Source organism: Exophiala dermatitidis (assembly GCF_000230625.1).
Source record: "Exophiala dermatitidis NIH/UT8656 unplaced genomic scaffold supercont1.4, whole genome shotgun sequence".
Lineage (NCBI taxonomy): Eukaryota > Fungi > Ascomycota > Eurotiomycetes > Chaetothyriales > Herpotrichiellaceae > Exophiala > Exophiala dermatitidis.
This window is the reverse complement of record NW_008751649.1, coordinates 2502238-2529055: the sequence shown is the minus strand read 5'-3', so window position 1 is coordinate 2529055 and position 26818 is coordinate 2502238. Positions and strand designations below refer to the sequence as shown.

The 26818-nt window shown below is 52.2% G+C and overlaps 12 protein-coding genes across 12 annotated transcripts; 8 read left to right on the top strand and 4 right to left on the bottom strand.

Moving 5' to 3' along the window:
* Window positions 1-532: 532 nt before the first annotated feature.
* On the top strand, window positions 533-3275 carry HMPREF1120_05228 (uncharacterized protein; the record flags this gene model as incomplete). The annotated part of the gene is made up of 2 exons (XM_009159393.1): window positions 533-1129; window positions 1179-3275. 2 exons carry the CDS (start codon window positions 533-535, stop codon window positions 3273-3275), a joined length of 2694 nt encoding a protein of 897 aa, XP_009157641.1.
* A 511-nt stretch (window positions 3276-3786) lies between these two features.
* On the top strand, window positions 3787-5304 carry HMPREF1120_05227 (sulfite oxidase; the record flags this gene model as incomplete). The annotated part of the gene is made up of 3 exons (XM_009159392.1): window positions 3787-3860; window positions 3969-4479; window positions 4657-5304. 3 exons carry the CDS (start codon window positions 3787-3789, stop codon window positions 5302-5304), a joined length of 1233 nt encoding a protein of 410 aa, XP_009157640.1.
* Window positions 5305-5584: 280 nt separating this feature from the next.
* Window positions 5585-7338, top strand: HMPREF1120_05226 (uncharacterized protein). Its single transcript, XM_009159391.1, has one exon. It carries the CDS (start codon window positions 5915-5917, stop codon window positions 6695-6697), a length of 783 nt encoding a protein of 260 aa, XP_009157639.1. The 5' UTR covers window positions 5585-5914; the 3' UTR covers window positions 6698-7338.
* A 327-nt stretch (window positions 7339-7665) lies between these two features.
* HMPREF1120_05225 (phosphoglycolate phosphatase) lies at window positions 7666-9018 on the top strand. Its single transcript, XM_009159390.1, has 2 exons — window positions 7666-7884; window positions 8028-9018. The coding sequence occupies exons 1-2, from the start codon at window positions 7876-7878 to the stop codon at window positions 8763-8765; spliced, it is 747 nt and encodes a 248-aa protein (XP_009157638.1). The 5' UTR covers window positions 7666-7875; the 3' UTR covers window positions 8766-9018.
* Window positions 8535-10363, bottom strand: HMPREF1120_05224 (phospholipase A2). The gene is made up of 2 exons (XM_009159389.1): window positions 9540-10363; window positions 8535-9451 (listed from the first exon to the last, which is right to left on the bottom strand). The coding sequence occupies exons 1-2, from the start codon at window positions 10300-10302 to the stop codon at window positions 9000-9002; spliced, it is 1215 nt and encodes a 404-aa protein (XP_009157637.1). The 5' UTR covers window positions 10303-10363; the 3' UTR covers window positions 8535-8999.
* Window positions 10364-10666: 303 nt separating this feature from the next.
* On the top strand, window positions 10667-12882 carry HMPREF1120_05223 (uncharacterized protein; the record flags this gene model as incomplete). The annotated part of the gene is made up of 2 exons (XM_009159388.1): window positions 10667-11293; window positions 11350-12882. The coding sequence occupies 2 exons, from the start codon at window positions 10667-10669 to the stop codon at window positions 12880-12882; spliced, it is 2160 nt and encodes a 719-aa protein (XP_009157636.1).
* A 708-nt stretch (window positions 12883-13590) lies between these two features.
* HMPREF1120_05222 (2,4-dichlorophenol 6-monooxygenase) lies at window positions 13591-15579 on the top strand (the record flags this gene model as incomplete). The annotated part of the gene is made up of 1 exon (XM_009159387.1): window positions 13591-15579. The coding sequence occupies one exon, from the start codon at window positions 13591-13593 to the stop codon at window positions 15577-15579; it is 1989 nt and encodes a 662-aa protein (XP_009157635.1).
* On the bottom strand, window positions 15361-17386 carry HMPREF1120_05221 (uncharacterized protein). Its single transcript, XM_009159386.1, has 2 exons — window positions 16707-17386; window positions 15361-16605 (listed from the first exon to the last, which is right to left on the bottom strand). The coding sequence occupies exons 1-2, from the start codon at window positions 16864-16866 to the stop codon at window positions 16370-16372; spliced, it is 396 nt and encodes a 131-aa protein (XP_009157634.1). The 5' UTR covers window positions 16867-17386; the 3' UTR covers window positions 15361-16369.
* Window positions 17387-17677: 291 nt separating this feature from the next.
* HMPREF1120_05220 (uncharacterized protein) lies at window positions 17678-18891 on the top strand. The gene is made up of 2 exons (XM_009159385.1): window positions 17678-18498; window positions 18562-18891. The coding sequence occupies exons 1-2, from the start codon at window positions 17910-17912 to the stop codon at window positions 18765-18767; spliced, it is 795 nt and encodes a 264-aa protein (XP_009157633.1). The 5' UTR covers window positions 17678-17909; the 3' UTR covers window positions 18768-18891.
* Window positions 18892-19114: 223 nt separating this feature from the next.
* Window positions 19115-22136, top strand: HMPREF1120_05219 (uncharacterized protein). Its single transcript, XM_009159384.1, has 3 exons — window positions 19115-19357; window positions 19441-21472; window positions 21605-22136. The coding sequence occupies exons 2-3, from the start codon at window positions 19871-19873 to the stop codon at window positions 21683-21685; spliced, it is 1683 nt and encodes a 560-aa protein (XP_009157632.1). The 5' UTR covers window positions 19115-19357; window positions 19441-19870; the 3' UTR covers window positions 21686-22136.
* A 488-nt stretch (window positions 22137-22624) lies between these two features.
* On the bottom strand, window positions 22625-23926 carry HMPREF1120_05218 (uncharacterized protein; the record flags this gene model as incomplete). Its single annotated transcript, XM_009159383.1, has 1 exon — window positions 22625-23926. One exon carries the CDS (start codon window positions 23924-23926, stop codon window positions 22625-22627), a length of 1302 nt encoding a protein of 433 aa, XP_009157631.1.
* Window positions 23927-24665: 739 nt separating this feature from the next.
* Window positions 24666-26006, bottom strand: HMPREF1120_05217 (uncharacterized protein; the record flags this gene model as incomplete). The annotated part of the gene is made up of 1 exon (XM_009159382.1): window positions 24666-26006. The coding sequence occupies one exon, from the start codon at window positions 26004-26006 to the stop codon at window positions 24666-24668; it is 1341 nt and encodes a 446-aa protein (XP_009157630.1).
* Between the last annotated feature and the right edge of the window lie 812 nt (window positions 26007-26818).

Genomic DNA, 26818 nt, shown 5'->3' with positions numbered 1-26818 from the left:
CGGTGCCGGTGTCTGTGATGCCGGTACTCAAACGTCGTCTGTAAATTCCCAACCGGAACTTGAGATTGTTTATCCCTGCGTCGTTGCCTGCGCCCATTGCATCGGATCCTGGCCTGCGCCTCGCCTGCAGTGGGATTCCACGCGGCCCTTGAATCGGCAAAGGCCCATCATGGACAACTCAAGTTATGCTGGATCTACTAGTAAGGGACCAGGATCCTGGAGGGCTTCATCATCCTGCATTCACTATTTGCCTGCTTCGAGTTTTCCGATCTCATCGTGTCATCTACCAGTGTTCTGCCGACTGCAACAGATCTTTTTCACCCCAAGGCTGGCACTCGTGTCCAGTCTGAACTGGCCGTACTGCTCGAATTCCTCCCGTGACCCTATTGTTTTCTTCGCTTTTGGTTTTCGGCCATTTCTCCTTGCATGCTCATGGTGACACTACGGCACCATATTGTGGGCTTAGCGACCGCATCGCAGACAGCGCCTTGTGTGACCTCTCGCTATGAATAGCTGACCTTACTCACCTTGGATGTTGGTGGACATAAACAGCCTCATCTGGAAGAGTTCCCATTTTCCGAGAACAGAGACAGCAATGGCAAAGAGACTCTCCTCGTTGTTCTCGCTGTCGCGGGACGATAAACAGCATTCTGAGGTTGTCGAGCCGGACTCCATTCACCACGCTCAGTCTCCTACTTACGTCGCGGCGACGACTAGTCATAAGTTGAGCAAACACCGCGTTACCTCGTCGACTATCGATCTCACCGCGGGAGCTTCAAGTCTTGCGCCTCCTCCTTTGCTGTCCGAGCCAGGATTTGTTCGTCCCCCGAGCAGTCACCGCAGTGGATCTGAAAGCAGACCTGGCAGTCGGACCAGCAGTGCTCACAGTTATGAAGGCAGCCGAAGTCGGCCTCAAACGCCTACGTTGTTGATACCCTCGAGCACGACTGCTTCTCCTGCTCGACCTACAACCCCGTCGTCTGCCAAGTTATCCAAGAAAAAGAGCTGGATACCTACACGGCATGACAGACACAAGGGAGATGACGGCCAAGGTCCACATAAGGCGTGGATTGCCGGGCTCCGAGAGCATGTCCCATATGATCTGGGTCCATTGCTCCGAGGAGACAAGGTATTCCAGCATCATGATATTCGCTGCATTCTTACTGATCCGTCGTCAGGTGCCTGAACTTTGGAACGAGCGTGGAGACACTCTGATCTACCTCTACCCTCCAGAGTCACAGCGCGGCCCGTGTTTCAGGATCGACTCTGCACTATTGGCCGATTCGAGCACCCTTGTCAATCTTCGAATGCAGTCTCCCACTTCTCCCGCCGACCAGGACGGCGACTTGATGCGCGTCCAGTCGGCCTTTTCTGACACGGCACTCAATCCTCGGCCAGGACGACCGCCTTCTCAGCATTCTCAAGCGAGCTCGACGTACCGACCCGCGCCCAACTTCTCGATTCCCAACCTGATTACCCTGAGAGAAGAGAAGCATCTGTATTTACCTTTGGGGTTCGAAGGAAACATGCTGGCCCGGGAAGCCGAGCCTCAGGGTGATGATCTCGAGCTTGTGGTACTATATCGCAATTTCTTTGCCTTTCTCGCCGGGGGTGCGCTGGTCGCCACTCCCAGACTGGTTACCCTCTATGCAATTTTTCTGGGAATCAGCACCATCCTGAAACGGTTCTGCTTCAGCAACTCCGACGGTTCAACGTTCGGGGAAGTACCGTCCAACAGTTTCGCCCGGTATTGTGAGGAGTTGAGATTGGCGGACGTGCGCTCGAGCCGAGAAAAGACCATTGAAGCGATCGTTCTCGGTGAGCAACTGAGGTCATGGCCCCTCTACAACGAAGGGTTTTCACATGCCGTGGGTCGATTGACGGACATCAAGTCTATCAACAGCCCAAAATATGCCAAAATGTCGGGCATCACAGTGAACCGCTTGGAACGCTCCCATCTCGATATGGAGCAAAGATTGCTAGCGGTCAGGGCCAAATTGGAGGATTTTGAATTTCCTTCCATGTTTGCGGGCATTGCGAACTCGCAGACTTCGACGGAGGCCAAATTGGTCCGATTCAAGGAGTGGAAAGCTGGGTTTTTGGACTTTCGACGTTTTACTCTGTCCTACTATCGCCGGAAATATGGTGCGTGGCCGCCAAAGGCCTCCTCAAAGAAAAACAACTTCGAGGAGAGTGGACTCAATCGCCTTCTTCTCCTGGAGCTTTACAAAGACTTTACTGATTTGTACGATATTCTGGTGGACCGATCTGCCATTACCACACGCACTGCTGATATGCCTGCGATGGATGACGACGCCGAGACTAATGATCAGAACGAAACCATCCAGCATGCGATACGACGAGTGGAAAGTGAATATGACCGAGCCACGCCTCCTGTTGTCCCACCTATCCCTTTCGATACGCCGTTGATTCCTCAATTCTCACAGAGTTTCAATCGCGACCACGTTGTTGTTTCTGATCAATCTGCATTACACAGCAGGAAACTGAAAGAGAATGAAGTCAATGAAGTTTTATTGGGGTCCTACAACCGCGAATCCATCGCCGCCAGTCCATGGATTCAAGACTTTTTCACCTATGAACGACGCTTGGGAAGCGGCAAGACGCTTGAACAAATAGTGGATGCCAGGTGTGGCCAGTGGTTATTCATGTATGCGATATTGCAAGCACTTCCCATGACTGTGGTTGATGCAAGAGACCTCAAGCACACTGAAGGAGTGGAGTATTTCTTGTGCGTCGGCCCCAGAGGTGGCAGACCATGGATGAGGGAGGATCAATCAACGTCACGAGCTTGGTACAATGTTGCCAGTGGTGGCGGTGTTGTCAGCTTGCCGGCAGACCTGATCGATCACAGTGTGGAAGGCATATACCGGCGCAGTCACTGCTGGACAGAAGCCACCAAATGGACACAGGCATCGGTGGATGGCGCCTTGGGGCCGGTCCCGGCAGAAACTGTCGGTCTCCAGCTTCCAAGCCCGGCCGCCGCCCGTACCGGGTATCGAAGCCCTCGACAGCAATCCCCTTACGCCAGTCCGTTGGCATCCCCGCTCTTGAGACCTCACTCTCCTAATGACATACACAGTAGCAGAGACAGAAGCTCAGTGAACCTAGGACTAGAGGCATTGGAAGAGCCGCCTCCGCGACAAACCTCCCGGCCTACATCCGTGTTTAACCCCAACATCACTTTTGACGCGATTTTGGGTACCAACGACGAACCTCAGACCAAGGCCAAGAAGGGAAAGAAGGGGAAGAAATAAAGTATCTATGACGGGAAGGATTGGTATACCTAGAGAGACCTATCAAGTTGGATTATGAGGGGGGAAGTCCCCGGATGAGCGTGGCCCAGGACCTTGCTATCACATGGCTTTGGCGGTGTGTAAAATGACTTGATTGCTTGTTGTAGTTGGTGCAGAACGAACCATGGTCAGTGGACATAATGCGTTTTGCCTGTCACCCGATTACTCGATATCGATTCCTGTGACCAGTTGGATACTTGACATTGGTACAACATTGATTGGTGTGCAGAGGCTGGCTCTGACGTCAAGCAAGTCGTGAGCCGACGGAGCCATCATAAGGTACCCGGTAATCGATGATGTTCAAATCAACATATTATTCTGCATAGCAGTTCCTGGCTTTTCCAGATTACAGAGATCATTAATACAGTCGCGGAGAACGGGTCCATTCGGGGTGTGTATCTCTACAGTATCGTGATACTATTTTCTGGGAAATTTAAGTTTGGAACCACAACATACCCGGCAAAAGTCAGACATGGCTGCAGAGGGAGATGGCACGGTTCAAGATCCTATCAACCGGGAGCCTGAGTCTGAAAGACTTGTTCAGAGGTAGGTGTAAATCGGACGCTCAGCGGACCCGGTGTTTCTTTCAATTTGTATGCTGCGCGCGCACCTTACATGTAGGGTGAGACACATTTGTGACCAAGTATACATCAGTTTCCTGACTCCTTCCCGCACCCACGATACTGGTCAACCTCAAGCGTATGATCGAAACCATGGTCCTATCCAACACATCGACCCATCTACCCACCGCTTGACGGTAAAGTCGGACGAAATCCACCACAGCTCAGTGGTGCCAAAGCCCTTTTATCTTGTCCTCTCCGTGGACGACCTTCGAAGACAGTTTCCCCAACACACTGTGACGTGTGCGCTGCAATGTGCAGGAAACCGTCGCCACGAGATGCGGAGTCGCCTGAAGGAAGTCAGTGGCATTGATTGGGGCGACGGTGCTGTTATGAATGCTGAATGGACGGGGCCATTACTACGCGATGTACTCCTTCGAGCTGGACTCGTCGAGCAGAGTGATGCCAGTGGGGACGACTACGAGGGACTTCATGTCCAACTGGAGTGTAATGCCACCAAAGTCCAAGAGGACGATTGGTACGGTGGCAGCATTCCATTGGCGGTGGCTATGGATCCTGAGAGGGAGGTTGTGCTGGCACTCAAGGTATGATCAGCCGGTTTGCATTTCCACTTGCTTGGGACTTCGTTGGCCATTGGGCAGATGCAGCCTTGTTTGCTCACGTTGTACAAGTACTGTTCATGTGCTTGGCTTCCCGAGAAATGCAATTGCCTGCAGTGGCTCCCTGGCTTGGAAATAGGAAAGCTAAACTAACATGCATAGATGAACGGAGAACCTTTGCCCGACCGCCAAGGAGGCCCAGTCCGTGCCGTCACGCCTGGCATCGTAGGTGCCCGCTCGGTCAAATGGCTCGACACCATCGTCGTGTCGCCACGCGAATCCCCGAACCACTACCAGCAGCACGACTACAAAGTGTTGCCTCCCGAAGCAACATCGCCAGAGAAAGCCGAGGAGCTAGGCCTGTGGAAAGAGGGCGTTGTTCCAAGTATGCTCGATAACGATATCAATTCCGTTGTTGCAGTGCCTGGGTCCGATGGCGCCGAGATCCGTAGGAGGGACGCTGACGGCAAGATCAGAATTGCAGGATACGCCATCCCAAAGGGCAAGGATGGGCCCGTGGTCAAAGTGCAAGTCAGTATCGACCGGGGTCGGACATGGCATGACGCCACCATCCACGATGACGGAGATGAAAACACGACACATCCTGCCAATAAGGGAAAGTCGCGAGGGAAATTTAGCTGGGTGCTTTGGGAAGTGCTCATCAAGTGTGACCCCGCTGAGGATGTGAGTATCTGGAGCAAAGCGACGGACAAGGGTGGGAACACCCAGAGTGAAGTTGAGGGCAGTTGGAATCTCCGTGGTGTGGGATATAACGCTGTGGAAGGACGGAGAGGGATCAAAATTGTTTAGCGACCAGGATCACTCTTTGATATACTGTGTTGGATTGGAAGTCAACAATAGGAAATGGAGTAAATTGCTCTCTTTGAGCTCAGTCAGCGCGGCCTCTTTTGTGATGCTGGCCAACATCACCCTGCCTGAACTCATTGTTGTCAGCCATGGACTTCGCCAGGCATGTAAGTTCAAAATTCAAGGGTGTGTCAATATCCCAGTAGATGAAAGTCAGAACAAGGCTGAGTGAGGTTTGGTTTCCGCAAGGCTGTCCTAGCCGAGTGGGGAAGTTTTAAGCCAAGCTCCATATTTCGCGGTCGCGCGCGAGGTTGTTGCATCGTTGTTCTGAGGCGCAACTCTGATGCACTCAATTTGAAGAGCGGAGACTCGCACCATCCTCGCTCGAACCAGTTGTGAAAATTCACTGAACAGTGTTTTACGCAGAAATTGTCCGATTTCGTGCTCCTCACTGGTGTTTTACAGGGATAACACTCAGCGCTCATACGCCCATAGCTTCCCCATCATGTCAAGATCGCATTAATATCACTCGGTGTATCTCGCTACCTAAACCAACCACGACATAACATCCCACAGCCTACTTTGCGCCAAAACAGCCCATCCTAAAGTCGCAATGTCTCGCTCACCATCGCCGCCTCCTAAAAATACCATCGACCGACAGACAACGACGCCTTTCCTCCTCAACTTCTGCTATCGATCATCCGCGTTCCACAGTCTGACGGACTTTCCTGTTCCGACGCCCTCAAATCCTCGACCCCACCTCCCCGCCCATTTACAGATATACACATGGATGAACTGCACACTAAGAGAGCTGGCGCATCTGTTGACCCAGGCACTGCCCAGCATCGTCCCCGATCCGAGCATCGGCACGCGACTGAGCTTCCGTCTAGTCTATCCTGATCTCCACGCTAGTCGAGGCGGAGGAGGTCGACTAGAGACTGAAGGACGAGCGCGGTATCTTAGTAAAGAGATGGGCAGTGTGTTTATATCGGCGCCGGAGTCCGATTCCGCCAACGGCGATAGAGACGGCAAGGCTTCTGCGCCATTTACACTCGAGGGCGATGATGCGGACAAGACTCTCGAGGACTTGAGATTTGTTATTGGCGATTTCATTGATTGTGCTGTTTTCCCGCCGCTCAGCGACGGCACCGTCGTCGGTCGAGGGAGTGTCGGCGCACGAGGGGGTGGTGGACCGAGGGAGAATGGGTATGGCAGAGTGAGAGGTGGTGGGTATGGATTGGGCAGAGGCGGCGCGCATAATGGCTACGCAGGGTCTCGTGCAGGTGATTTCGGCCCTCCTGCTAGTATTCCCAGCGGTGAGTGGAGGAGAGGCGAGAAGTTACCAGACTCGGGATACCGAGGTGGAGGTGGCCGGGGTGGGAGGAGGGGTTATTGAAAAGTGCTCATGACCTGCGGATTCTGCCTCAGTGAGATGGCCTGGTTCGGTCTATTGTCCAAGGGGCTTGCCGTCGGAATGCTGCCGCCGCGTCTGCTCTCTGGAGTAGGTCACCTCGGACCACAGCGGTTTGCTTCGAGACCGGTGCTGATGTCTGTTTCCAGCACCCGGTTACCGTTCTCGGGCCTCTCGGGCAGCGTGCTTGCTGTCCCATCCTTCGGCCAAACTCCACAAATCAGAGACGATGAACCTTCAAAGACCAAAGACCGTCTCCAGATGAGAAAGCACGTGGAAAACGGCTGCGTGGAAAGAAGGAGGCCGCTCGCGGAGCGGGCCTCACACTGGAGACTCACCGCCGACCAATAAGACCAGCCGCAAGCTGGAAAGGAGTACAATGTTTGAAATTCCGCATCTTGGGTCTTATTTGTGTCGGGAACTTCAGGCTTATGAACGACAGGTGTTTACATAACCTGCAGCAGCAGATCAATACCTCTCGGAAACAGATGAGCTGGGCCCAAAGTATTGCTATGTTGCTCTCCCCCTTCAAGCCATTCTTTGTAGTCTGCAACTTCAGAGGCGGTATCGTACTACTAAGTCTATTTCTGCCTTCCTGGTATGCAGGACTGTATGTTGTATGTCGTTGTATGTCGTTGTATGTCGTTGTATGTCGTTGTATGTCGTCGTATGTCGTTGTATGTCGTTGTATGTCGTTGTATGTCGTTGTATGTCGTTGTATGTCGTGCCTGAGCCTCCCCAGACTTGAAGTGTCACCCGGAGAATATCCGATATCACTGTCACGTGGAGATAAGGGACCCTGCTGCGTGACACTGGCATGTCACTACCAATGACGTCTGTGGTGACTGTCACATTCCCTGTGGCTGATTAACTGCGACTAAATGTGCGTGAGGCGTGACACTAGGCGATAGTACCGGAACCTCTAGGCTTCTGATTGGCGCACGGCATCTTCCCCTTCCCCGGGTTTCTGCCCAACTTATTTAGCTAACTTGTTTCTTTCTCCCGGTTTGATCTTCGTCTCTTTTGGTCTCCATCCCACCGCTTGCTTGCTTGTCAACAACTCCGTCTCTTTTCACTCTTACCACTTCTTCTTCGTCGCGACACAGCTATAGATTTCTATCTACGTCTGTCTCTTCTCGTTCTTCAAGAACACAGTCGTCAATATGCCGAAAGTAAGACCTGTTATCTGATGTCAACTCTCCACTTATGCTGCCCCTCCCCCTCTCGCGACAATACAGCACCCCTTGACCGCTCGTTCACGCGGAAACCCCAAACCAAGAAAGGCCATGATACTGACAAAGCTTGTGAACTCCAGGTCAAGTACGTCCTCCTCGACTGCGACAACACTCTCGTTCTCTCTGAGCGTCTCGCCTTTGAAGCCTGCGCCGATCTCACCAACGAAGTCCTGGAGAAACATGGCGTCCCCGAGCGTTACACCGTCGATTCTCTGCTGGAAGACTTCGTCGGCCAGAACTTCCGTGGCATGCTAGTCGGACTGCAAAAGAAACACAACTTCCAGTTGTCCCAAGAAGAAATGGAGGAATATGTCGGTCGTGAGCTCAACGCCGTCATTGCCAAACTGTCTGCCAAGGCTGAGCCTTGCCCCGGTGTACCTGAGCAGTTGGAACGCTTGAAGAAGGAGGGTTACCCCATGGCTGTCGTCAGCACCTCTGCCAAGCCCCGTGTCGTTGCCTCGCTGAAGAAGGTTGGTATCGACAAGTACTTCCCGGACGAGCATGTCTACAGCGCTGCGACCTCTCTCAACCCGCCATCCAGCAAACCCGACCCAAAGATCTACTTGTATGCCTGCGAACAACTGGGTGTCAAGCCGGAGGAATGCATCACCGTCGAAGACAGCAAGAGTGGTGCCACCGCTGCCATGCGGGCTGGTATCCCTCTGATCGCATATGTCGGCGTCTACGGAGTTGAGGAAGGAAAGGAGAAGATGGAGCAGATGGCCAAGCTGCTGACCGAGCAATGCAATGCTGCCGCTGTCATGTATGACTGGAACGAATTCCCGGACATTCTGAAGAAGCTCGAGTCTAAGCTTTAGAATGATGAACCGTGACGAACGGCGGCTTCGGTTGACGACGCACATGACCGTGCTGATGCGATGGTGCTTGCAAGCCTTCAGAGAGGTACTGCCTGCAAGCCGAAATGAGACCCAGAACAATCATTAGGTGGCATGGTCTCTGTTCCATGCCAATGAGCTAGATTCAACACCTCAAAAGGTGTTGTTACCACCATGAGTTGAAATAGAACTTTCCGACTCAAAAAGAGCCCTGTTCTAGGGCGTTGCATTGCTGTCTTCTGTACTTTCCTCTTCCCTTGCCATCTCTACTAATCTTCCCAGCATCTCTCGCATAACATACTTTTCCCCTTCATAGTCCATGTCGAACCAGTAGTTCACAGCGATACAGGGCGCCACTTCCCCATCATTCCATGTCCCACATTCCTGTCTCACATGGTGAAACCATCCAGAAGGCAGATACAACATTTCACGTTCAGATACCGTAACGGTGAGTGGGTGCGAATATTTATAGTATGGATATTGACGAGCTACAATATCTGGAGAGGGTAGATTCAGAGGGTCGATAGGGATCCAGGGAATGCGATCGTCGACTTCCTCGTCAAGGTCCGACGGCGGGTGTTTTGGCGTGCGCGTATCGAGGACGATTCTGAATGAGGGCGGTGAAGTGCTGGTGTCCAGAATATGATGTGCAGTGCGGACCTTTTCAGCTGTTTTCAACCATCAAGCACGCATCAGCCACGAAACCCTTTGAACGGAGAATGAAAGCGTCAGCTGCGAGGGAACACGCCAACTCACCATGCAGACACAGCTCCTCACAAGGCGGCCAAAGGGTGAAATGCTTCTTCCCTTTGACCACAAGATAAAGATTCTCATACGGATCGCGGTGGGTGCTCGTCACGGACGAGGCATTGCCCATCCAAATGTTGACAGCCTCAGGTTCTCCTAGACCGGGCTTTGAAAAGGGAATGTAGGGCGGTACATCTGCATGCAACGCCGAAAGAGGCGTCGTCGTGAGATTGCTATTCTGCGACTGCAGATAGTACACCGGCTCCCCTGTGGATGGTGAGTGATGTCCGTGGTTCCGTGATTCTGGCGGTGACTCGGACTGGCACAGTTTGTCGAGAAGAGAAGACAATGGCATTGAAACAGTCGCTGGCTGGACAAAAACATCCTCGTACTGCTCATTTCCGTCCTGTTGCTCAGATTGCTCTGGCTGATCGTTATTGCCAGCACAGGTTCCAGTTGTCGATGGATGTGGTAAGCGATACAGGGAATCAGCCCGCCCGTCGGGGGTCACGGCTACCTCGACATCCTGCTTCACCTTTTGACACAGAGCGTCTTTCGTCCAGGAAAAGGCAGGGCAAGAGCGGATTGTCTCTGCTTCTTCGCTCTTGCTTAGCTGGTATACGCATGGTCTCCCCCGGCTGACTTGCTTGCTGAATTCTACAGCTGTCGGGTAAGGAAGAATTTGGACACCACCTGGATTGAATGCATGGTAGTCTTCTATCAACTGAAGAAGCGTGGAGACTGTTGGGGACTTTGCCGGAGAGGCCGACATTTGTAAGGGGGTTTATTAAGCGCCAGGCTGTCGACATCAAGGACTCGGAACGGGAAAATTGTGAGAAGCGAGACGGATGAGTCAGCATGTTTCCACATCTGCTCTAGGTACTACTAGTACTAGTAGTAATCGGGCCTTCTTCTTCACATGCCATCGGCAGATCCTTCCCCGCGACTTCCCCGGACGGGCCGGACTTTCTTTTATCCAGCGACTCAACAAAAGCCCAACGGCAACGGCACGCAAAAAGTCTATTTACCATGATATCGACCGAGTTCCACCGCGTCCTGCCATCTTCTCGTCAGCCGGCGTCCCGTACACAAAGCACATCGTTTCCTTGAGGCCACTCCTTCAACGACATGTCAAAATGGACCACAATCCGATCATACCGGCCGCGGCAACATCGATCCCGCGAAGACGACGACAAGTCCTCCACTGCCAGTTCTGTCCAAACACGTATCATAAACGAGAACATCTAGTTCGCCACGAAAGGATCCATACCGGCCTTCGCCCCTATACGTGCGATAAATGCGACAGAGCGTTCGCGAGGCATGATAGCCTTCTCCGCCACGAGAGGGTCCACGCTCCCAAGGCACGATCTACGGCTCCTCCAGCAGTGAGATTCTCTGCCCCCGGGTCCCAGTCGAGTGCGCCTCAGTCGCCAGATATCAACAACAGCGCCTCCTCAGTAGGCCACCGATCAACAACTTCTCAGGCGCGAACGGAACTCTATCCGCCTGCTTCCAATCCGGACATGTCATCTTTGGGATTCAACAACGGCCCCTTCTTTGCCGAGACGGAGGATTTCTTTCAGTATCTCTTGTCAACACCCGCTGGCTGGCCGACCTCGCTGCCGACAGATATCTCCTCCACGCCTTCATTGCCTGGCAGTAAGAATACGGGAAACTTTCCAGGCGACAACCACCTTGCCCCGCCTGTACATGACGGAAGTCCCCATGCTGTTCAACAGGTCGGGGCCATGATAACTGACATGGTAGGTAACAACAACCCTTACCTTCAGCAACTCCATTCTGACATTTTGTGTTGCAGTCCTCCAATGTCACTCGGGAAATCTCCGCTCGAGGCATCACGTCGGCTTTCTTGGATGCCTGTCTTCACCAATTTTTCGTTCGTTTCAATACGACGTTCCCCATTCTGCACGAACATACATTCGAACTCAGGGAGTGCGGTCCCTTCTTGCTGCTCAACATGGTGGCCCTCGGTTCTCTCTTCTTCGGCTCCAGCGAGGCCATCTCCAAGGGCGAGTTCCTGTGGAGACTGGCTCAGACTGCTGCAGCAACTTCGTGGGGCGACGTTTTCGAAGGCAAACTGGCACCTTTCAGGTCCCATGCAGAACAGATTGTGACAACAGCGTTGCTTGGACAGACATATGCCATGCTCTCTCGATCCAGGCGGTTGCGCACCCTGTGCCAGTCACTTCATGGCCTGGCCTTTGCCTGGGCTCGACAGTTCGGCATGTTTGACCTGGAGGAATTTCACTTGAGCGAACTGCCACAGGTCTCGGCAAGCAAAGAAGAAAAAAATCAAAAGTGGAAGATGTGGGTGGACTCGGAGATCCAGAGACGAACGGTTCTCGGTCTTTACATCATTGACGCTCAGCTTGCAAGATATGCAGGAGCATCGCCAGTGGGCAAGCATGTCACAAACCCACTGGCGTTCTCCGGCAACGATGCGGCCTTTCAAGCACGGAACGCGGACGACTGGATCGAACAGATGAGTCATTCGTGGAAACCATCGAGTACCTTTCGGGAAACCTTTCTTTCCGTCTTTTATCCCACTGCTGTTCCGGTACCTGGTGATTCGCAACTGTCACTCATTGTACTTTTGGAAGGCTTCCAGGCAATCTTATCTGAGCATGGCGATGCACAAGGGGCGGCGTTGGGCCTTCCACCAATTTCTCAGATCATCGACGCCTCGCAACGTTTGCGGAGGATATATCTCAGTCCTCCCAGTATGACGCTTGAGAGTAAGGAACTCTTACTGCGATGGCATACGTTCTGCCTCGACATAGCCACGGACAGTGTGTTGCTGTGTCAGCGATTATGCACCAACTTTGGCATCTCACAAGACCTGTTTTCCGCGGGACGTCGTCTCCCCAATCCCGTTGATCTCAACGGATGGACAAACACACCTGATGCGCGACGAGCACTGCTCCATGCCGCAGCTATTCAAGACCTTGCCGAAGGGATGACGCTTGGCCGCGCATATCCGACCCATTTGCCGGCGTCCATCTTCGCTGCTGCAACTATCTTTTGTGCTTACTCCAAGTACGGCCAACCCACGGTGACCACTCCGGATACTCCCGACTGGGACGCCGTCTGGGACAAGCAAGAGCCCGGCCAGCACCCAGGACTAAAAACATTCGCAAGGTCAAGTCTGGAGTCTTCGGATAGTTATCGTTTTGTGATGGGCGATTTTAATATGAATGGAAGGACAAAGACGCGGAACCTACGATATTCTCTGCTGACGCTTCAGATGATTCTGCAGATGATATCTTCGCAGTGGGGCATTTCGCATAACATGCTTGACATTCTGGCCATCTGGATTGGGGGAGTGGCTTGACCGAAACAGGAGTGATCGTTGACAGACTCCGAATTTGTGTTGTAGCGCGGGACGATGAGGACTCGGTTCAGATCCGGCGGGGAGATATCGGGGCAGGATATCTTCCGACAGAAGTAGCCGGTTCAGCATCCTGTCGACCGCGCTTGCAAATCACTTCTGTCATGCTTCTGGAGGCATTTTATAGGAATTACCACCGCAGAAGGGAAAGGATTCCGGTCGGCGTGAGGGCCGGTGCCCTCGCAGCACCACGTCAAGTGGATATGGCAAAGCGGCTTGGTCCTTTCGAGATTCATCGAATGGCAGCGGTCGAAGTCCGTGCCCCACGATTTTTCCCCGGACCAACGTGGTGCCTGCGGGGCGACCCTTATGGATTCCTGTGCGGGACCCCAACCAAACAACACGAGGAGCCGATTCAAGAAAGGCCATAAGTTGTCTAAGCTCACGGCTGTGGTTGGCAAACACACCAACAAATACCTGAATAGTCGTTCTTGCCGTTGCCTGGATGATATGCCAATTCAAGCTTTCGGGAGCCCAAAGTTTGGATTTTGTACGAAACCAGCTTCCTTCCGGTGGAGGAGGACTTGACGGCTTTGCAGGTACATCTGGCCGTCGTGGCTCTCAGTGTGCAGTGACCCATGCATGGACTAACAGAATACCATTCATTTCTAAAGGTGAGAAGAGCAACTCATGATTTATCAAAAGACATCAATGTCTGCTACGGCTCCTGCCGTAGCTATTGTTGGAGGAGGCCCGACAGGCTTAGCCGCATCCATACTGTTGTCGCTCTGCAAGATCCCCCACGTCCTATTCGAAAGATACCCTTCGACGTCGATCCATCCGAAAGCATGTGGGTACAACCATCGGACCCTTGAAATCTTCCGCCTCATGGGAATCGAGAAGGATGTCATCGAACAGCGAGCACCTAAAACCATCGATGGCCAGACGGCATGGTATACGAGTTTCGGACCTAATGGCAAAGAGATTGTCAGCCGCAACGCCTGGGGAGGAGGCATATACCAGAAAGAATATGACCAAGTCTCTCCTTGTTCGTATACCACATTGCCACAAATCCGACTCGAACCGATCCTGCAGAAACGGGCGTTGGAACTCAACCCTGATGGGATCTTGTACAATACAGAAGTCGTCAAGGTGGAAGAACATATTGACCACGTTGCTGTCACGTACCAGCGCAAGGGTCAACTGTCACGCGAGACAATTCGTGTCAAATACTGCATTGCCGCCGACGGTGGCCGCAGATTGACCGATGACCTTGGGATTGGCTGGGAAGGCGAGCGCGACATCATCGACATGGTGTCAGCACACGTCCGCGCCCCGATATCGCAGCATCATCCAGACATTCGAAACTTCATCACCTGGTTCATCAACCCCAAATTGGGAGGGAGTATCGGCAGCGGGTATTTGTACCATTTGGGCCCATACCCTTTGGATCCGACCAGCGAAGAATGGCTGTTCGCCTGTGCTTTGAACCCCACCGACCCCAAACGCTTCGACGAAGATGCCATGCTGCAACGCATGCACGACACGTTACAGATCCCCGGACTGAAGCAGCAGACGGAGCTTCTCTCCATCAGCCATTGGTACGTGAATGCGCTCTGCGCCAAACAATACCGGAGCAAAGGACCAGAGTCGTCCCAAGGACGGGTGTTCTTAGTTGGAGACGCTGCACATCGAATTCCTCCGTGGGGCGCATTAGGTCTGAACACGGGGATTCAAGACGTGCACAACCTCGTGTGGAAGTTGAACTTTGCCATCAACGGCCTTCCACCGGCTTTACATGGTTCCACTGGGAAACAGAACCCGAACACAAACACAAATGCAAAGTTGGAGAACCCCATCAATCTCGACGCCCTTCTCGACACATACGACGTCGAACGCAGACCCATCGGCCAACGCGTCCGGACCACATCACTACATAATTTACGCGCTCACTCGCTCGTCATGGACAGAGCATTAGGTCTTTCTCCGGGGAACAGTGAAGCGGACAATATTGCCGCGATGGACTCATTTTTTGATCCTGCGAGCACAGAAGAGGGTGGTGAAGGCCAGGCTCGTCGCGAAGCCGTCCAGCAAGCCCAGAAGATCCTGGACGGCGAATTCCACGCCCTCGGCGCGGAGATCGGCTGGTTCTATCCTAGTCTCGACCTGGACGGAGAAGGTCAAGCGACGAACCATGATGGCCAGCTTGATGAAGAGGGAAATCTCGACATGCTCCGGTATCATCCCTCTACTATCCCAGGGCATCATTTACCTCATGTCTGGCTGAAACGGATCCAGCCATCGCAAAGGGATGAAATGAAACAAAGGGTCTCGACGAGGGATCTGGTCAGATACGATGGATTCATATTCATCACCTCGGCGCCAGAGTTGTGGCAGAACCAGATTGACCACAGCTCCGGGCTCGACGGCCTAGTTACCCTCGTCGAAATTGCGGAGTCGAATGGACCTAAAGACTGGCCTGCCGGTGATGAGAGTGCTGATGAGAGTGCCAGTGAGCATACATTATGGCGAGACATCGATGGCAAATGGGCATCTCTTCGCGGCGTCGAACATACTGGCGCCGTATTTGTTCGGCCGGATGGGATTGTAGTTTGGCGAGCTAGAAAGTTTGAGCCGAGCAGACATTCAACACCGGGGGTGTTGAGGGATGTTATTCTGAGGACGTTGAAGCTGACTTAGTTCAGAAACCTCGTGATACCCGGTAATCTTGTGGTTGCTGCCAGCGAGCGGCTCGGCTGAATGGTGACCGCTGTAATAGTAAGGTATCTTGGATCAGATCAGGCGTACAAACAATAACTATCTTGACCTCTCTCTGCTTTGACATCTCTCCACCTTGACATCTCTCCAGCTGGACATCTCTCTGCCCTGAGATCCCGACCCATCAACGGCAACATGTCGTAGGATAAAAAGAATAACATGACTCCAGCTCCGACTCTGTGATTCGGCCAACCATTCGACTGGTACTAGTAGTAGTTGCATATCGTACCATACCTGGATAAGCTCGACAATTCTGTTTCGTGGATTCCTCTTTAACTTCAGGAACAGAACTCGAGTGTCGTTTGACATATTGGTGTTTTTTCTTCTCAATCATCTCAAGTGGTAGGATGGAGAGAGCTACAGCTACTGTAGTCACTCTGCAGTTTCCATCCATACTCCGAGTGTTCGCTAGGTATTATGCTACCATGCATTGGAGCCTTCAAGTTGTCACTGGCATTTCATTTCCGGCCTACAGCCTGAGAGGGCTTTTTGTGGGGACCTTCAAGTTCTCGTTCCCAGGCATTGCTTCCCATCCCACTGCACCCGGTGCAAGTTGCACGCCATTCACGAAAACCGGGCATGCTTTTAACCTTTTAGTTTCAAGATTCAATATAATTGTTTTGCATCTCACTGAATGCACACTACTGTCGTTTTTGTTTTTGCTGTTGTACATACTCTGGCGACCGCCATTATTGGACTCTGGTTCTAGGACTCATTTGTCCTGGGCAAAAGTCTTGTTTTGCTGAGGATCCGGATCCAAATTGTCATCACTGCTGCTGCTGTTACTGCCGCCGCCACCGGGCATCATTTTCTCCGCCTGATCGGCCATCTTCGCCGGGTCGCTCTTGTCCACCGAGATATCGCTGGCCTCTCCGATCTTGGTCTCGACCTTGTTGGCGAATGTGTCGTCATTGTCGGGGTGTTCCGGCATGGGTTTGGATTTGTCGTCTACTAGGCCATAGCAAAATGTTATTGTGGAGTCTCGATCAGAGGCCCGCCCTCTTGCGTCTGTTTTTGGCTTGCTCCCTCGCTCGAGGGGTAGATCTCACCTTTGTTCTTGTGCAAGTCATTGGAAGGGCCTGATGTTGGGCCTCCCGTTCGCAGGGGAGTTGCGAAGGTGAAGGTGCGGATGCGGATGGAACATGGTGAACGTGTGGCCACCGTCACAGGCAGGCGGCGAAGTGCGAGTAGACGATTTGGTGATTGCATTGTGCAGGTTGATGCGGTTGGTGCACGTAGTACAGCTGCAAAGGGACGTTCGCAATGAACTTGGAGATGGAAGATGATGGGATGTCATGCAATGGTAAGGAACTGCGAGGAGGGGGAATCGTGTACTACCTAAATGTACCTTACCTTGACAGACCGCTGCACCTGCCGCTGCATTGTTCGCGCCTGCCCACTTGCCTGCTAGGAGGGTATCTTGATACTACCTTGAGGTATGCACGGAAGGCACATTGTAGCCAAAGTTCTCCAAGTACCAAGGTAGTAAGCTGGATGCATCTTGTCATGATGGCGGGATGACATCAAAAACTTGAACATGATCTCATGGAGAACTATGAAGAGGACGGAGGCCGACATCCGTCCAGACTGACTGCAATAGCAGCCTCAGACGAGCGGCTGGGTAGATCATGGGAGGAACTGGCATTTGTATTCCGCAACTGTATAAGAGACCGCATCATGAGCAAGGGTTAGCTATCCATATACTGTACCTTGGAGAGGGGGTAGCGTAGTGTTGATGCTGCCGGTGATATACCCGGTGGTCGATGGAGCCTCTGGCAGCCTACTAGCACCTGACTAGTAGCTTGCAATTATGAGCTTCAGCCACGTCACCAGCTTGGCAGCCACATCAGCCACGATCAGCCTCATCCGATTATCTCTTGTCGGCTGCCCCACCATGTGGCTCAACCCTCTCAGCCTATCACACCACGACCAGCCCCAACGAAGGCTCTACAACATTGTAGATTTTGTGGTTTTGAGTGGAGCGAGGACTGTGCTGCTTACCACATCATCAGTCATCCACGGCCTCGCGCGCGGAATTCTTCCAGCCTCGTTGTTCAGCAAAGTCGCATGTTTCGATGCCATTCTAAAGCACCAGCAGAACTTGAACCCGTTTCCTCCATTCGCTTCCCTTCCAGTTGGCGTCTTGTTTCCTACTTGTTGCACCATCCTCCACTACGTGTGTTTCTCCTGTCGATCAGGAAATTCCCCTGTCGAGCAATTGACCCGGCCGAGAAACGTGACAGTGACCCGCCATGCGTGTGTCTGGCATCCCACTTCGATATATAAATCCGACCGCCCGGATCGTTCCTACCTCTGTTTCACCAACATCACGCCTGCTACCATCGACTAAGACTAATCTCCTGCATAAACGCTCTCCCAAACCAACAACAAAACCATCACCAATTCACACCCGTCTCTACTCGTCCACCACATCCAAAATGGCTAACATCTTCCTTGATGCCGTCAAGTCCCGCCGCACTTACTATGCGCTGAAGCACGAGTCGCCCGTGCCAGACTCCCGAATCCACGAGATTGTCAAAGAGGCCATCCTGCACGTGCCCAGCTCCTTCAACTCGCAATCCACCAGAGTTGTTGTGCTGTTGGGTGACGAGCACACCCACCTGTGGGAGGAAATCGTCAAGCCAGCCGTCAAGGCGGTCGCCCCGGCCGAAGCTTGGCCTCAATCCGAGCAGCGCCTGAACGGCTTCAAGGCCGGCTACGGCACCATTCTGTTCTACGAAGACCCCAAGGACGTCTTGAAGCTGCAGGAGACTTACCCGCTGTATGCCGACAAGTTCCCTCAATGGAGCGAGCACACCAATGCTATGCACCAGTATGTCTGTAAGTATACGATTTGCCCGACCTACGATTCGTATGCCATGGTACTAACACTGTATTTCCTAGTGTGGACTGCTCTTGAGAAGGAAGGTTTCGGTGCCAACTTGCAGCACTACAACCCCTTGATCGACGACAAGATTGCGTCCAGATGGAACGTTCCCGGACACTGGAGCCTCAAGGCTCAGCTTGTCTTTGGCACCCCTGCTGGGCAGCCTGGTGACAAGACATTCAAGCCTGTTGAGGAGCGTGTGTTTGTTCACGGAGCCAAATAGATGCGAGTTCTGGACAAGACTTGAGCAGTCGAGTCGACGGCAGATGACGCAGACGCATTAGAACGACCATCAAGACTTTTAGATCAGCTTCAATACAACGAGCAAGCGTTTACTTTTACTTCCGTCTTTTTTCTACCTTGAATGCCCCCAGTTCAAACTGTATCTCAAGGCTATCCCAGCTACGTACCATCTAACTATGGTGTGCCAGCTGCATGGAATCGCGCCATCCACGAGCCGCTCGACCACTTTTACGGTGGCAGTAAACTAAGCCGCACACAGTGTCTGCCGAGATTGCGAATTGACCAACCACCGATGGCGTAACGTCCAACACGTTCACGTTCTCGGCAGTTTTTGTTCTTTTGACTTTGGCCATTTTGTGGAAGCGGTCGGGCGATTCGTCCTTATCGCCTACTTTAGTCGCAATCTAATACCCACGATTTCATCACCCACTGCATCCAAGATCCAATATGGCCGGGAGCAGATCTGTTTGACTCCCGCACCATTCAAGTTCCGCCTGGAATTGGATAACGCCATTGCCCCTGTAATAAGCGGCTGATGAGAATCTCTGCCAGTACACATCGGCAAGTACTGTAATAATGCCCCTGGCTTTCGGTTGATATTTCCTCGGGCGCATATTCAGCAAGATCATGAACTTATCTCCTTCCCAAACCAGGTTAGTTGAATCGACCTCTGAACCAGGGACGCGCCTCGTCGCCATCAGCCTCAGACATATTGTGATGAACTGAGAATGGCAGGGAGCTGCCAGCCCCTCTTTATCACTGCCGTGTTGGATTGCTTTTGGCCTGTGCGCCTGCAGATATCGGTCAAGTAGTTGATTCCTGGTGTTCAATTTCAAACACTGACTTACTGTACCGCAAAACGTTATCCTGATAGCTATACAACACCACACCAGCACCATGCATGCTCATCAGAGCTAACGACATACCTTTCCGTCGCTCAAACAAAAGGCCCTGCTTAACCCCCAGCTTAAGCAGCTCTAATACCCCTAGAAGACTACAAATTCAGTCAGTCGTCCATACGTCCAGTATAGTACTCTCTCAATTCCCATTGTCATCGGGTTCCTTCAAGTATTTGAACCAACCATGGCTCCCACGGGCCTTCTCGACTCGTTCCTGGCGGCCATCCAAGCAAGCCTCAGCGTGCTCCTGGTCATATTCTACGGCGGGGTGGCCGCCCACTTGAAGCTTCTGAACCAAAGCAACAGCAAAGCCATCTCCAAAATTTGCGTGCGCATGTTCCTGCCAGCGCTGCTGATCGTCAAGATCGGGTCGGAGCTCCACCCGGGGTCAGCCAGTCGCTACGGCATCATCTTCATCTGGGCCATTCTCTGCCACCTGGTGTCATTCGTGCTGGGTATTGTGGCACATCTCTGGCTGGGCATGCCGGACTGGACGACCGTGGCACTGATGTTTAACAACACGACGAGCTACCCGCTACTTCTGATCGCGGCGCTCGACGAGACAGGAATCCTGCGGTCCTTGATAGTGACGGACGAAACGACCCGGGCCGCCGTCGAGCGGGCCAAGTCCTACTTTCTGGTCTTTGCCACCATTTCCTCCTGTTTGACCTTTGCAGTTGGGCCGCGCCTGATCGATTCCGAGCATCCTCCGGACCCAAATGACGACGATGAAGACGACGAGAAGGAAACAGATACCACGGCCGCCGGGAACGCCAACATCAACAGTGAGGTCGACGACGACAATGTTGGACGGCAACATCAATCTGTAGACGAGCTGACCACCCTTCTCGATCGAGACAGCCAACGTCGACCCTCGGTCATCACGTTCGGCCAACCGAACTCCTTTTTCCCTTCTGTCCGCAAGCCGTCAATTCAGTCAGACCGGCGCCGGGCATCGATTCTGTCCGCCACTGAGCTGGTCGAAACCCGTCGTCGACCGTCCGTCGTGCCTCGCAGACAATGGGTGCGTCTCGGCCCAACTGCCAAATGGTGGCTGTTGTTCATTTCGGATTTCTTCAACGCGCCTCTGTTGGGCGCTATTCTGGGTACCGTCATTGGACTGATCACGCCGCTGCACCGCGCGTTTTTCAACGATACCGAACAAGGCGGCATTTTCACAGCCTGGCTCACCTCCTCACTCGACAATATCGGCGGCTTGTTTGTCCCGCTGCCGGTATTGGTCGCTGGTGTATCGCTGTATACTTCGATGAAGGAGGTGCAACGGAGAAGGAAAGAGAATGCGGATGTAAGTCAGTCGGGCGACGATGACGGCATCCGTCGTCGCAGTGGTGGTGGTGGTGGCAGAGTTCGATTCAGCGATGAGAATGATGCAACTCCCTCCAATTCCTCGATCGGCAATCATAACGACACAAACACGAATGCAGAAGCAAACTCAAACTCTGGTCCCAGTACTGAGTCCGTATCTGCATATGCTCCGGCAGCCTCAAAAGGCAAATCGAAAACAAAGCCGTTCAAACCCGAATCTCACCTCCCGTGGCTTACGGTCACTTACATTCTCATTATCCGCTTCGTCGTATGGCCAATCGCCTCGATCGCACTGATCTATGTCGTTGCATCCCGGACCAACTTGCTCGGATCCGACCCCATGCTCTGGTTCGCCATGATGTTGATGCCGACGGGCCCGCCGGCCATGAAGCTGATCACGTTGGTGCAGGTCAGCGACGGAGACGAGGAGGATGAAATGAATATTGCAAAGTTGTTGACGGTGAGTTTGGAATCCTGATTCCTTGTTGTTGCGATCCCTGATTCCATTGGTTTGGATGGCCTGATATCAGTGGCCAGCAGTGCATTGATTGATGTTCTGGACCAACGCAACGCTAATGAATATCCGTTATAGATATCCTACATTATTTCCCCAATCTTGTCAATCACTGTCGTCGGTGGTCTGAGGGCAAGTCAGGCGGCCATCCGGGTGTGATTGAATGGATGGGAGTGACTACATTATATTATATTACGTTACATTACAATCACTTTTCATCAGGTACGAATGATAGGGCTCACGGCACACATGATACATGGTGTATTAAGGGAACCAGCGAGGAAAGGAAGAGATGCAGGTCGAGTGAAAAGAACAGCGAAAAGAAGTGAAAGAAGAGGGTAGCTGATACAGACTGGAAGGAAGCGAGGGGGCAAACTAAGAACCGAGCAAAATCATCGGGCAACCTCAAGCAGGGGATGATGCATCTTCCTGTATTGTGGCTCATGCCCAAACTCGAGTGAGATAGCGGTCTGACCAGGCGAGACCAAGCAGCACCAATCCAACGACAGGTTTGTAAGTCAAGAAATCTACATGTCTGTCGCGTCTGTTACTCCACTATATATCAAATAATTCGTATATGTCCGCCTGTAACATTATATCCAGCCTTCCATTCATGGTTCATGTTCCTCTCGCCCCTCCGAGTCGGTCGTCTATATGTAAAGAAACCCAGCCATACCCGCCTATATATGCCAATATCTCGTCTCGAGTCGTACAAAACAGCCAAGAGCCACAGGGAAAATAAATCCCCTCATCGCAGTCCTGTCTTGCCCAGAGTGAGAGCCGCAGATGGGGAAAGCCATTCAGACTCTGTCAGTAGGCTCTCAAACCCTGTCCGAAGATCCGATTCGTCGTATAGATGCCGCATGGTCGTTATCATCATAGTCATTATGTCATCCAACCATTTACTGAGGATTGTCCGGATGCCCGAAGACGCAACCATGTAATGATCAAAACGCAAAGAATGGGTGCAACCTGATCACGCAAATGCGTCAGAACCTAGGGTGTCCTCCGCCCATCCCATGTATATATCCTGTGCATAGTGACGTGCTCATCAGCCCCCTAAGATGTCCACTCATGCAATCTATCCGGTGCGCCGAATCAGAGCTCCCGCTTCGGTGGGTTCACACTGGCATTTCCCCCTCCGACAGTCACGGTGAACAGCAGGGGATCGCCAGCATGAACCTCACCACTCTGGTCAGGGCCGCCTGAGGGCTGAACGTCGTCGTAAGGAAATGCATATCCCCTCCCATCGAGGTTGGCTTGGTGTACGATGCGTGAGTAGTGGTTGGTAACCGCGTCCTTGTAATACAGGTCCTGCGGGGCCGGTAGGGTGTTTGACACGAGCAAGGTCGATCGATTGAACCCAGCCGCCAGACGCGGGATGATTGCGTTTGTCTCGGCGTTCGCGCCCGTCTGGAATGGTCCTGTGGAGCAGCTGAAAATGTCACGCGTCGAGGGTTTGCTGAACTGCGACCCCCCAACGGTCAAGACGCCCGATGAGGACACTTGAGCCGACACAGTGCCATACGAGGCCTGTGTATCGACCAACAGTGGCTGGGTCGAGTACCGAGACCAGACTTCGTTCACGTAGTTGTCGTAGTAGCCAGCGAACAGGTTTGGGTGGGTCACCATGCCCTGGTTGGGCGAGAGAGCTCGGAGGTTGCGCCCGTCGTTTGTCACAATCAGTTGGTCCCAGCCCTGGCCGTCGGCGGCGTGTTGAGCCTGTAGGCCGCTGCAGACTTGGTCGAGGCCGTTACTGGGCATCCCCGACACATGCTGCGTGGCACCGCCCTGAGTCGTCAGCGTCAGCGCTACAGGCGGGCCGACAAAGTCAACATAGCTGATATTGGCGTAGAGTTGGTCGGTGTTGAATGTGAATTCCGCAAATCCCCAGTTGATGTTGATGTTTGGGTCCGAGGGGTTGGTGACCGACGGTTCGACCAGTGCTGGCCCCGGGTTGAGGAGGAACGTCAAGGGAGCATCGATCGAGAACCAGATCCTCCCGCCGGCAATGTGCGGGATTGTCACAGTCACAGTGTTTCCGGGGGCTCCTAGCGGGATAGCACAGTTCGCACCAATGCTGCTGCCAACTGAAGCAGGCGATGAGGGATAATAAGGGGTCCTCCCGTCAGCTTGAAGTAGGAAAATGGCATTGTTGTTATCTAGTGCTTGACCGGTGATGTACGCATAAACCGTGTTGGATGTAGTCTGGTTCTGTAACGCAATATTCAGAGTTGCTCCAGTCGAAGCAATATTCACGATTGGTTGTTGAGCAGGAGGAGCCTGGGGCTGCGGTGCGACCGCTGGTTGAGGGGCCGGATGTTGAGCGGGAGCCGGCGCGGGCGAGCGCGAGCCAGACCGCGAATTGACCCGCTGAATAAACCGACTGAGTCGCTTCATATTGAGCACAAGCTGGGCTAGCCAAAGAACAAGGTTTCAAAACTCTATGCGTTGATACGGGGGTTCTGGAGAGACGAAACTGGGCATTGGAGACGACTTGCGACGGTTCTTTATGTTGTTTTCCCCGCCAAGTCGCGACGTCATTCTGAACCCGTTTTCCAACATGTTGTCGTTCTGGTTTCAGTTCTGATACGTCGAGAATGAAGAAAGCCATCACACTCCAATACGTCTTCTGATTCTACCTTGTGCAGTGTGAAAACAATCGTGATGTCAAATGATGGTTTTCGGTTCCAGGGTCTCTGAAGCATGTTACTCGGCAGCATGCCTGGCCCCGGCGCAAACAAGATCGTGGCACGACACGAACCGAGGCTGGTCGTACCAGATTTCCAGGGTCTTGGGTCCTGCCATTGGTTGTGTACCTGACCGAAGGATGGCGCGTATGATCAAGATTTAGGCGCCTGATTCTTGGAAGAGCCTCTCAACCGCATCGCTTATTCATAATTCGTAGCGACAAGTAGCGGCTGACGTGGCCGTCTGATAAGAAACCCTAGGATTCTCTCAAACTTGCCGTATGACATCCTAGACATTGGATTATCGTTGCCGAAATGATACTGCTGTGCTGGTTGAGTGTAAGAGGCATCGCCCTTGATCCAGGCCGAATGAATGTCAGGGAATTCTACGCCTCGAGGAAACTTGACGTCCGAGCATGTCTGGTAGAAGCCTCTGACAAAGAGGAAGGTCAGACCAAAAAGGTCCAATAGCTGGGAAAGACAAACTCCTCCTCGAAGATCTTGCGAACCTGCTCAAGCACGAACTTTTCAACCTTGCCAACATTCTTTAGTGCTTGTTTGCCGTCTTCTTGTCGGCCAATTTCACTTTCCACTTGGATCTCCCGGAGCGGGCCGGAGAAAGAGCTTCGTGGACCATCCTTGCCACTTTTTGGGTCATGTTGATCGGTTCCCAAGCTCTCTCCGACCAGAGCAGTAGCATCCCCGGCATCAAGAAAGCAAAAGTGCATCTTCCTCTGCACCCATGCTACCACGGCGACGCCGTCAAATGACATTCCGGTGATGGCCAACTTGACCGGGATACCCACAAAGCTAGGCATGGGATAGTCGAGCAAAATCTCCGCGGTTAGCGTCATGCGCACATCCCCGGAATATTTGACCCTTGCCACCACTTGGAGGTCTGTTGGCTGCCTGCCTTGAAGTTTTGATGGGGATAGTGAACGTGAACGGTCATCCTCAACTGCAGATTCATCCTTGTCCTTATCATGCGCACTGTGTTGTAACCGAGGTGATGAGAAGCCAGACACTGACTCACGCGGGGACGAGATGCTGTTCGCAGTGGATGGTCGCGTAGAAGGATCATCCTGCACAGCAAGGTCGCGTCCGGTACTTTTGTTCGCGGGTGATGCCCGTTGAGTCTCCTGCGGCGGGAAAGGCGTCGAACCCGTGTCATACGCCCATGGCCGAGGACTGAACTGTGTGCCACTAGCCACTGCAGCTAGTGGAGTGTGCGTTCCCGACAGCCCCGTGGCGGGAAAGTGAAAGTAGCTTAGGTTAGAAGTCCCTCCAGGAATACCTGGGGTGGTGCATCGGGGGAACGGGGTCGCAGAAGGGTCGGCGCTTCCACCCACAAGATCCCTTGCAGCCGCATGGTGTCGAAGCTCAACAGGGTCTCGACCAACGAGGATATTCGCCAGATGTGGCCTGATGAGCGGTCGTGACGAAACGACCGCGTCTATAGTAGGGCTATCGTAGGATGTTGTGACAGGATGGTCGACAGATGTGGTAGTAGGTCCATGACTATCAGTCTTGTCCACGTCTTTTTCGTCTTCTTCGTCTTCTTCTACCTCTTCTTCGTCATCATAGAAATCCGGCAGGGGGTCGCAAATGTCCTTGATCTCGATCTCCGGACAGGCAGAGCCAAAATCGAAGGAATGGACGTGGACTGCCGAAATGAAGCGAGGCAGAGCGACTTGTTGGAACTTCTCGTCCACAAACGCTCGAATCTTCTCGGCCAAAGCAGCTCCCTCGAGCCCTGACGTGATGGTGTCCCATCCAATGTCAACAGACATAGTATTACATCGCCGTAAGCGAGGGTCACGGCATTTCAACACGTTTGCAAGAAATGGAAAGTTGGTCTAAAGACGAAGTTCAGTTCCTCGAAGTCTATGATTTCACGGAGGACTTGTCCTATTTCAACGGGGCCTAAGGCCTCGTCAGACTATATACTTTCTAGGGGTTATACGATAGCGTACGACGCTAGTCGAGACCGAAAGATAATCCTCGACGTCTTTATAATACTTAGTACGTAGAGTATCTATTTTATTATATCCTTCTCTATCTAGACCGTCGAATAGTCTTATTCGTCGTTAAAGAACGTTAAGTACCTTTATTAGTCTTATAGTAGAGAATAAAATAGTATTTCTATATTCTAAATACTTTATTTCCTAGATAGTTCTATCGTTAGAATAAGTATCTATAGTATCTATATCTTCGATATCGATCGAGATATATAAAGCGAGTATATATCTTTTATCTTTAGCTATAGAAGTAGTATATACGCCTAGAATAGTAAAGCTAAATAAATCGAGAGTAAATTAAGATCGTTAAGATAGTAAATAAAGAGAGTTTATATATATAATAGTACTCGCCGTTACTCTTCGAAGCTAATTTAAGATTAATCCGGCGGGATTTTAAGAAGTATAAGTAGGCGTCTCTTACTTCTTTTCTTCTTACTTTCTTTCTTCTTACTTCCTTTTATATCTTTTTCTAGTCGTTTATATTTCTAAGTTCTAAGTTCTTTATCGATTAAAGCTAAATCTTCTATAACTATTATTATAGTTAATATACTATCTAGATAAGTTAGAATATCGACTAGACTATA